The sequence below is a fragment of the Chlorocebus sabaeus genome, chromosome 13, assembly GCF_047675955.1.
Source record: "Chlorocebus sabaeus isolate Y175 chromosome 13, mChlSab1.0.hap1, whole genome shotgun sequence".
NCBI lineage: Eukaryota > Metazoa > Chordata > Mammalia > Primates > Cercopithecidae > Chlorocebus > Chlorocebus sabaeus.
This window is the reverse complement of record NC_132916.1, coordinates 79,195,487-79,205,995: the sequence shown is the minus strand read 5'-3', so window position 1 is coordinate 79,205,995 and position 10,509 is coordinate 79,195,487. Positions and strand designations below refer to the sequence as shown.

Sequence of the window (10,509 nt, the reverse complement as noted above, 5' to 3'; positions counted from 1 at the left end):
CCAGGGCATTGGCCAGCAGCCCAGTGCTCCGCTCCATGGCCTCTATCAGGCAGGACAGAGCTGGAGCCCAGGCAGAGATGAGGACAGGGGAGGATGACCCTTGTCAGCCAGGGATGTTCCATCCTGCTGGGCCCGGGGCCTGTCTCACAGAGAACCTACGTGATCTTGCTTCCTCCACTTTCCTACCTCACAGGCCCTACATATTTGCCAGAAACCACCTACATTCCTAACTCTTTGCCAGGTCTGCTTTCTTGGGGTCAAAATGGCACAATCAACACAACATCCAAGGCATCATAGGCAACAAACAATAAGAAAATATTTGCTACCTTCTTCCTGGGCAGGGGCTTCCTGGAAGAGTAAAGCTTTCTGAGGTGTCAGGGGCCACCTCAGCCAGGGGGTAGCTGTGTGGCAGAGCCCCTGTGACAATGGCCAAAGAAATTCAGGAATTCCCAGAAAGCAGAGGGTGCTGGAAATCCATGTGGGAGATCTTCTCCTTGCGCCAAGATTTTCCTCAGAGGCTCCTTCTCCGGTGCCCTGAGCAGGGCCAAGCCTGGAGAATGTTAGAATTTCTGCTGGGCTGAGCAAACAACAGCAAAAGAAGAAGCAGTCTTAGGTGTGACTTGGAGGTAGAAACTGGGTGTGGCCAGAAAAGTGGGTGGAACCTGGAGGCCAATGAGCGCCCCACCCTGGCAAGTCGGAGCAGGATAGGGCAGGGGACCTAGGCACAGAAGTGGGCCCCTTGTAACCTGCACAACCTGCAAAAGGATTTGTATTTGTATTTCATGTACCCATTTGGTAAGGTGGCATGTATCTCCGGCTTCCTTGAGGTGAGCTCGGTTTAGGAAGTTTCTTTTCTACTGAACTGTGTCAGGAATCTCGCCAATGCCTGACGCTGCCCACCACATCTCTTTTGCTGCTGCGACAGCTGGAACCTACCTGGGAGGCCCTTGCTGTGAAGGCTGGAGACCCAAGGAGGCTGCCCTGACACCTTTCCTTATTTCCTGAGCCAGGGGGCCCATCTGAGCCCCTTCGCCCTGGGGACCTGTTTTCTGTGCTTTGTATGAGGTTTGTGTCTTCATAGAAAGGGCATTCTCGTAAGAGACAGAAATTTTAAATGGATAGACATGTAAATTATATGGTATGTGTGTTGGGCAGAATAATTCCCTCTCCAACCCCCAGGATGGCAGATCCAGTCCCTGGAACCTCTGTGTTGGGTACATGGAAAGGGCGGTGAAAGCTGCAGATGGAGCTGAGGTGGCCAATCAGCTGCCCTGGGAGAACCAGCCAGTGAGGGGTAGAGTTCTCATGTGAACCAGGACTCAGCCTGGTGGAGCTGCCTTTGAAGATGAGGAAATGGGGCCCTGAGCCATGGATGTGGGCAGTTGGAGCAGCTGGAAAAGGTGAGGAGGAGACAGGTTCTCCCGAAGAGCCTCCCAAAGGAACACAGCCCTGACAGCACAGTGATGTTAGCCCCGTGAGACTGTTCAGACTTCTGAGCTCCAGAATAGTAAAGGAATGAATGTGTGTTGTTTTAAGCCACTAAGTTTGCAGTAAATTGCTGCAACCACAATGAAAAGTTTATAAGGTTTGTTTGACTGTTTCTTTATCGGGACAGAGTCTCACTCAGTCACCCAGGCTGGAATGCAGTGGCTCTATCTTGGCTCACTGCAACCTTCGCCTCCTGGGTTCAAGTGATTCTCCTGCCTCAGCCTCCCAAGTAGGTGGGATTACAGGCACGTGCCACCACACCCATCTAATTTTTGTATTTTCAGTAGAGACAGGGTTTCACCATGTTGGCCAGAGTGGTATTGAACTCTCAACCTGAGGTGATCCACCCACCTTGGCCTCCCAAAGTGCTGGGATTACAGGCATGAGCCACCAGGCCTGGCTTACTAAGGTATGTTTTAGAGTGGTCGTTGCTTTAGGGGAACAAGTTCAGGTGAAGAAGGTCCAGGATGGCCTGGGCAGGCAGAGGTCTCGCATTATGAAATAGGGGACTTTACATTTAACAATGTTAAGATGAAAAATTTTATGTTACATGAATTATACCACAATTTTTAAAAAAAGAAAGAACGAAAGAAATGAATACAAGGATTCCAAATGGGAGGGGCAGGGAGAACCAGGCGTGGAAGGGAGTGCCACCTGGGAGCAGGTGTGGGAGTAGGCCGGGCAGATGCCTGAAGGGCAATCCACGCTGAGCAGAGGGCAACGCAAATTCCTGAGGCATGGAGATATCTGCAGGGCTTTGAAGACCAGGGTGGAGGCCGAGGGTGGGGGTAGGAACTGAGTCAGCAAGGGTGTAGATTGGAGGACAGCTGGCCAGACTGCACAGGACTCTAGCATCTATAGTGACTTGGTTTTACTGAGAGAAAAGGGGCACTTTTGGAGGGTTTGGAGCCGAGGAAGGATGTGAGTGGTGAGGTTCTGAAAGATCACTCCAGCTGCTCTGTTGTCAGGAGCCATTTGGGAGGTGGGGACAGGCACAGTGGACCAAGTAGGGCAGGACTGCAATCACCCTGGCCAGGAGGACGGTGGCCTAGAACCAGGGTTGGGTACTAGATGACAGTGTGGTCAAATCATAGATATTTTATTTCTAGTCCAAAGAAGAGATAAGAAAGAGGTCCTGCAAATAGGTGATTTTTTTTTTAATTCTTCACAGCCTTACCACACAACCTCTAAACCTTCAGTAAAGTTGGCTACATTCACAAGTAGCTGGTGCCACTTTGGTGGGGGCTTTGTAAGGAATTGGGCAGGGTGTCTTTTAAGGATGACTCAGGAGAAGAGCTGGTCTTCCAGTTGCGGAGGGGAATGGAGTTGCAAGAAGAAAACAGGGAGGTTGAGCGACACACAGTGGGAACAGGAGCTCAGGGGGCAGGAGCTCCCGGCCTCCAGAGTGCAGGACGGTAGTGCCGTGTTCACACAGAAACCAGGCAACAGAGGGCGCCAGCACCCACCGGACACGAGGTAGGGCCACTGTCACAGCTAGACCAGGACCTGCAGAGGCCTAAACCCTGAAAAAAGGTGGGGTCCCCCACCTAGGCCTATTAAGGAAAGCATATGTGTGCCATTACATGCTGGTGTCCAACAACTGCTAAAATTACATTAAATCCTTTCTAGAATTTCGTGGCTGGGACTTGAGCCTGATCTTGGTCCATTTACTGATGACGAATCTAGTACTGAACTGGATCCAGTTCCTGACAAGGAACTCTGTCCTAGAATCACTCACACGTGACAGTTGACAGGTGGCCCCACCGGGTTTGCGTGCTGGACGGGTGTTCTGCTAGGCCGGCCTCTCCACGCCCAGGGGGACTGGACTGGTTTCTGCTCCTCAGAGAGTTTGCCCAGAGACTCTGAGGAAGAAAGCAGTCACCTCAGGCCTCTCCATCCTAGAGACGGCAGAAGGACAAACGTCTCCTGCTGGCACAAGGTAGGGGGTGGGGGGTGGCCGGTGTTCCAAACACCAGTGCAGAGGGAACGTGTGTGTGTTTGGGAGTGAAGGAGGAAAGCAGGGGCTCAGGTGGTGAGAGAACCAGGGGCAATGAAGTAAAAGTGGGGTTGGGGAAGCTGCTGGGGGTGTGGGGGCGGGGACGCTGGATAAGGCAGGGAGGACAGGGGTGGCTCTGCGGGTCCTCTGCCTCCACGCCAAGCACTCAGGGATCTGTGCCTCCCGCCAGTCTGGAGTCCCAATCGCCCCTCTCTCCAATTTGGGGGACAGGGATTTCTTCTTGTTCTCCTGCCCTAACTCCTTCCTTCCAACTTCTCTTGTCCCATTCTCCCTCAGATCCTCCCCTCCACTTATACCAAGGCTTCCACAGCCTCGCTCTGCCGGGCCTTGGCATTCCCAGCCTGGGTGTTGAAACCATTGGCCTCAAGGCAGCTGGGCAGGGAGAGGATGGCTAGAAGCCCAGGGCACACTGCCACAAAAAGGTTGTGACTCATTTTCAGGAATTAAAAATGCAGTCCAATTCATTTTAAAACTTTCGTCTCTCTTGGGACTATAGGCTGAATTTTCTTTATAGCAACAGGCTTCCAGGGACTACATGAAATTATTGGTTCCTCTTTCCTTATCATCTGCTTCTTACTTCCATTAAAACTCCACTTTAGCCGGGCATGGTGGCTCACTCCTGTAATCCCAACACTTTGAGAGGCTAAGTAGGGAGGATTGCTTGAGCCCAGGAGTTTAAGATCAGCCTGGGCAATGTGATGAGACCCGTCTCTACACCAAAAATTTAAAAATTAGCTGAGTGTGGGGGCTCACGCTTGTAGTCCCAGCTATTCTGGAGGCTGAAGTGGGAGGACTGATTGAGCCTGGGAGTTCAAGGCTGCAGTGAGCCGTGCTCATGCCACTGCACTCCATCTGGGCAACAGAGCAAGACTTGGTCTCAAAAAAAAAAAAAAAAAAAAAAAAAAAAAAAAAAAAAAAAAAAAATTTCTACTTCATATGTAACCATCATTTCAGTTTGGAAGCCACTGCCTAAAGCTGACATTTTGCAGTTGGAATATGGCTATTCCTTCCCATCTTCAGGTTGACTCAGGCCAACCTGGGATTCAGGACCACAGAGGAGAACAAGGGTGGAAGGGCCCCTTTCTCCTTTCTGTGTGTCCTTCCCAGCCTATCTGCAGCTCTTTCTTTGTCTTCAGTGTTGGGTCTGCATCCCAGATGTCAGGACCCACGTACAGGCCTGGTGTGTTCCTTCCTGTGATTCATCAGACTTGTAGAAAATATTGGCAAGGAGCTACTCCGTGGTCATATCACACATGCACATGCACACACATGCACCCACATGCGTGTGTGCACACACACACACACACACACACACACCCCGACCTTGGCCCACCCCCGTTGGTGTCCCCACAGCAGCAACATTTGTAGGGCGGTAGCAGTGAATCCCCCTCCGTGCACTCTTAGGTCTTGGGTGTGTACAGAACAGGCTCCACTCAGGACAGATTTGAGACCCCTTCTCCAGACCAAGAGGTGGAAGTGCACCCTCAGAATTGAGGTACTTTAACCTTAGCAGTCAGAGAACTATGTAGGGGATGTGTAAAAAATGTGCATTCCTGGGCCCTTTCAAACCCTGGACCCACTGTCCTCTGAGCAGACAACCCCTTATCCCCCCAATCCCAGAGAGAGCCCCGCCCAGAGTCCAAGGTTAGTTTTTTTAAAGTCTGTTCCATCTAGTTATAAAGGACAGTGGTACAGACCTACTCACCAGGCATCACCAGAGTTCCAGCATCTGAGTCACAAGAAATCACCCTCTGAGTCTGACATGCACTTGAATTAACTGGCACACTGCCCGGCATACACAGGGAATCTAGATGTGGAATGGATATGGGTGGTGTTACACGCCACATGTTTACCTGCCCTCCAAATTCATATGCAGAAATCCTAACTCTCAAAGTGATGACATTTAAGTCATTAGTCATGCAAGTGGAGCCCTGTGGGATTAAGAGGTGACAGGAGAGCTTGCTGTCATTCTCTGCTCCCCACTGTGTGAGGATACAACAGGAAGACAGCCATCTGGTGAGGAAGAGAGGGCCGTCGCCAGATACCGGACCTGCTGATACCTTAATCTTGGACTTTCCAGCCTCCAGGACGGTGAGAAATCAATGCTTGGTGTTTCAGCCACCTGGCCTATTCTGTTGTGGCAGCCTGAACTGACTAAGGGAGCGGGGTCTGATGATGAAATGGGACAGGTGTAAAAGTGAGGTGGGAAGGAGGACTACGACTACTAAGTTTTAAGAGGAAACCTTGTGCAAAAAGTGGCTTGAGAAGTTTGAAAATGACACAAAACTTTGTTCTAAGACAAATTTTCAGAATTCAAAACTTAGAGCCCCAAGACTTTTCCCAGTGATAGACTTGGCTTTCCTTGAGGTCTTGGCCCCAGTAGGACAGCTGGGCTCTATTATAAAACCCATCTGTTATGGTAGACCAGTTGCTGCCTGTTTGCAGCTAGTTTAATTAACATTTGGGTGTGCTTGGTAAGAGAAAATCTCAACCATTTAAGAGGAAAGAGTTTGAATGGGTTAGGGATAGTGGGAGAGGGGAGAAAGGAGATGGGAGAAAATATGGGAATGGGGAGGGGTACCAGAAAGAAAGGGAACAGCAAAAGAGGCAGGGAGGAGAAGGGAAGAGGAAATTGGAAGAAGGGAGAAGGAGCTCACATAACCTCCAACCATCCTGCTCACACCAGAGGGGGTTTTGCAGGGGCCATGGGGATGGCAGAGGAGAGTTTATTCAAAGTTAATTTTGTTTTTAAATGTCTTCTTTCATTTTTCAATAAGTAATTATATTCTGAATACTTGGAAAACACTCCCTTCACAAAATTGTTCTTTAATGTGGTCTCTACAGGCCTGCCCTCAGTTGTTCCAGGGTAAAGAATTGGGGCAGTGCCCACACCCACGCTGTTGGACATTTCTTCACCATACCAGTGACGGTGTTTGTGTCCATGCCCAGCTTCCTGCCTGTTACTCTCCACAATGTGCCAAGAATGCCCCTGACTTGTAGCCCTGTGCGCCTTCTTTTGCTTCTACTGTTGCTACTAACAGCCTTGGAGATCATGGTTGATGAGTGTCCTGAGATCTCAAGACCTGGCTGAGAACAAGAAGGAGGAGGGAGAAAGGTGGGGGATAGGCGACTGGGGTCTCATGCAGGCTTCAGGCAAGCAGGTACCTGCTCTTAAGGATGATGTGAAGGAGAGGATCCCTGGGATGTTACCCCCAGTTGATGGGAGACCCCAGCCGGAGGCCCTAGGCCAGGCACGGGCTCACATGTGGCAGTTCTACAATGCTACCTCCCACCTTCTACTCCAGGACTCTTTCCTGAACGCCCAGGACCCCAGAGGAATTCAGCGTGTGTCCCGTGATAAAGGCCTCTTTTTCCTTTCTGTTGAATGTCCTGTGTGTTCAGCTAGATTTTAAGTCACAGGAGGTCACACAGAGGTTTGTCTGTTTTGTGCCTCGGAACTTGGTAGATGTTGCTAAAAGTATTTGTGACATGAATCCTCCTGTTAACACCATTAACACTAAGTACACCCCAGGGGTCCCCGGTAATATCAAGTATCTCACCCCAGACAGTCAGGGGGAGATGGGAGCAGGGATCCGGAGGGTTCAGGGAGTCTGGGATGGAACTGCCCCCTCTGCCAGCCTGGCCTGGTCCAGGGAGTCTTGGGTCACAGAAGCACAGGTTCTAATGGGCCTCTTCCCCTGTCCTGGACCTCACCTGCATCTTTCTCTCACAGGTGCTCACTCTCTTTGCTTCAACTTCACTATAAAATCATGGTCCAGACCTGGACAGCCCTGGTGTGAAGCACAGGTCTTCATGAATAAAAATCTTTTCCTTCAGTACGACAGTGACAGCAACATGGTCAAGCCTCTGGGTCTCCTGGGGAAGAAGGTAAATGCCACCAGCACATGGGGAGAATTGACCCAAACACTGAGAGAAGTGGGCCGAGACCTCAGGATGCTCCTTCTTGACGTCAAACCCCAGATAAAGACCAGTGGTAAGTGTGGAATGGGGTGGGGAAACGGAGGCAGGCAGCAAGAGAGGGGAGGGAAGAGCACAGGTGGGGAGGGTCTTTAGGTGTATTTGTGTATTGATCGTTGGCCCAACCATAGAGACACAGGGGACCCAATGGGCAGGAAAGGGCAAGTCCGGGCAGAAAGAATACAGGCCCCTAAATATTCAGAGAAACACTTGACCTATTGGAAGACGATGGACCTCTCAAGAGTGGAGGATGATGGCTTTGTGCCTGGATTGCAGGTCCTTCCACTCTGCAGGTCGAGATGCTTTGTCAACGTGAAGCAGAACGATGCACTGGTGCATCCTGGCAGTTCGGCATCAATGGAGAGAAATGCCTCCTCTTTGACGCAATGAACATGACCTGGACAGTAATTAATCATGAAGCCTGCAAGATCAAGGAGACATGGAAGAAAGACAGAGGGCTGGAAAAGTATTTCAGGAAGCTGTCAGTGGGAGACTGTGATCACTGGCTCAGGGAATTCTCAGGGCACTGGGAGGCGATGCCAGAACCGACAGGTAACTGAGCCGGGAGGGAGAATGAGGCAGCTCCCTTTAAAGGTCAAAAGCCTTCCCTGTGTGAGTGTCAGTGTGTGTGCAATAGAAAATTTGATTGACTTCTCCGTGGGCTTCTTGACTGGAGAGCCAGTGACGGCCATGAGGATTTCCCACCATCCTCCCTTTCCCATCCCATTTTCCACTGTTTCTTCCTCAGTATAGAAACCCCTTCCCATTAACCAATGATCCAGTCACCAATGACCCACCACTAAATGGTCCCAAGTCTATCTGCGTCATTGCAAACATCCAGGCCTTCTCTTCCTTTATTATAATTACCCTTCCACCAGGTCTAATGCCACTTCTTAAGAAATTCCCCACACAGAATTGAGCAAGACCCATTGTGTCATCCTCCAAACAGTTCTAACTACAGTAATCATCTGAAATTGTGTGATAATCAGATGGACATTTGCCACCTCTCTCAGCAGAAATCTGAGCTCCATAAGGACAAGGCACAACATCATTCATCTTCATGGCCCAGGGTCTGGTGGAGTGGCTGTCACATGAGCCAGTGATTATGTGGGGCACCATGTGTTCCTGGGGAAAGCAGGGGCTGAGGAAAGCGTATTTTTAGGTGTCACAGGGCTTGTGCTTTGTTGTTGTTGTTGTTTAGTGTCACCAGTAAATGCTTCAGATATCCACAGGTCTTCCTCTAGCCTACCAGATACATGGCTCATCCTGGGGACATTCATCTTGACAGTCTTAATGGGAAATTTTCTCATCTACGTCATGTAGGAAAAAGAAAGAGAGATCAGACTGCTATCGTGTCTATGTAGAAAGGGAAAACATAAGAAACTCCATTTTGACCTTTACCCTGAACAATTGCTTTGCCCTGAGATGCTGTTAATCTGTAACTTTGCCCCAACCTTGAGCTCACAGAAACCTGTGTTGTATGGAATCAAGGTTTAAGGGATCTAGGGCCATGCAGGATGTGCCTTGCTAACAAAATGTTTACAGGTAGTATGCTTGGTAAAAGTCATCGCCGTTCTCCAGTCTGGATAAACCAGGGGCACAATGTACTGTGAAAAGCCACAGGGACCTCTGCCCTGGAAAGCCAGGTATCGTCCAAGGTTTCTCCCCATGTGATAGCCTGAGATATGGCTTCGTGGGATGGGAAAGACCTGACCGTTCCCCAGTCCGACACCCATGAAGGGTCTGTGCTGAGGTGGATTAGTAAAAGAGGAAAGCCTGTTGCAGTTGAGATAGAGGAAGGCCACTGTCTCCTGCCTGACCCTGGGAATGGAATGTCTCGGTATAAAACCAGATTGTACATTTGTTCTATTCTGAGATTGGAGAAAAACTGCCCTATGGCAGGAGGCGAGACATGTTGGCAGCAATGCTGCTTTGTTATGCTTTACTCCACTGAGATGTTTGGGTGGAGAGAAGCATAAATCTGGCCTACATGCACATCCAAGCATAGTACCTTCCCTTGAACTTATGTGTGACACAGATTCCTTTGCTCACATGTTCCCTTGCTGACCTTCTCCCCACTATCACCCTGCTCTCCTTCCACATTCCTCTTGCTGAGAGTGAAAATACTAATCAATAAATACTGAGGGAACTCAGAGACTGGTGCCGGTGCAGGTCCTCTGTATGCTGAGCGCCGGTCCCCTGGGCCCACTGTTCTTTCTCTATTCTTTGTCTCTGTGTCTTTTTTCTTTTCTCAGTCTCTTGTCCCACCTGACAAGATATACCCACAGGTGTGGAGGGGCTGGTCCCCTTCATCTGCCGCCCAATGCGGGTGCCTTTCTCTAGGGTGGAGATACGCTAAGAATGTGAGCATTGAGGACAGTCGACAAGATTCCCGAGTACGTCCACGGTCAGGTCAGCCTTGCGGCAAGCTTGTGCGCTAGGAGGAACCCGGGGTAACAACGGGACAAACTGAAAGTAAATATGCCTCTTATCTCAGCGTCATTAAAATTCTTTTAAGAAAAGGGGGAGTTAAAGCTTCTACAGAAAATCTAATTACGCTATTTCCAAAAATAGGACAATTCTGCCCATGGTTCCCAGAACAGAGAACTTTAGATCCAACAGATTGGGAAAAAATTGGCAAAGAATTAAAACAAGCAAGTAGGGAAGGTAAAATCATCCCACTTACAGTATGGAATGATTGGGCCATTATGAAAGCAAATATAGAACCGTTTCAAATAGAAGAAGATAGTGTTTCAGTTTCTGATGCCTCTGAAAGCTGTGTAATAGATTCTGAAGAAGAGGCAGGGATAGAATCCCAGAAAGGAATGGAAAGTTCACACTATAAAAATGTAGCAGAGTCTGTAATGGCTCAGTCAACGCAAAATGTTGACTATAATCAATTACAGGAGTTAATATATCCTGAATCATCAAAACTGGGGGAAGGAAGTCCAGAATTACTGGGGCCATCAGAGCCTAAACCACAATGGCCATCAACTCCTCCTCCCGCGGTTCAGATGCCTGTAACA

The 10,509-nt window shown here is 49.5% G+C and overlaps 1 protein-coding gene across 2 annotated transcripts; it reads left to right on the top strand.

Moving 5' to 3' along the window:
• The first annotated feature begins 4,479 nt into the window (after window positions 1-4,479).
• Window positions 4,480-10,046, top strand: LOC103240133 (retinoic acid early transcript 1E-like). 2 transcript variants are annotated; one of them, XM_073022573.1, is made up of 5 exons: window positions 4,480-5,596; window positions 6,350-6,570; window positions 7,239-7,499; window positions 7,760-8,035; window positions 8,685-10,046. In XM_073022573.1, the coding sequence occupies exons 2-5, from the start codon at window positions 6,447-6,449 to the stop codon at window positions 8,804-8,806; spliced, it is 783 nt and encodes a 260-aa protein (XP_072878674.1). In that variant the 5' UTR covers window positions 4,480-5,596; window positions 6,350-6,446; the 3' UTR covers window positions 8,807-10,046. The 2 variants fall into 2 exon arrangements, with proteins under 2 accessions (XP_072878674.1, XP_072878673.1); XM_073022572.1 differs by lacking the exons at window positions 4,480-5,596; window positions 8,685-10,046 and having other exon boundaries at window positions 6,553-7,499; window positions 7,760-8,672.
• Window positions 10,047-10,509: the final 463 nt, after the last annotated feature.

Excerpts from the sequence above, each read along its gene's own strand:
- LOC103240133 (XM_073022572.1), top strand. The coding sequence starts at position 6,995 with ATGAATCCTCCTGTTAACACCATTAACACTAAGTACACCCCAGGGGTC. Across the intron at positions 7,500-7,759 it reads ACCCCAGATAAAGACCAGTG|GTCCTTCCACTCTGCAGGTC; the intron begins GTAAGTGTGGAA and ends CCTGGATTGCAG.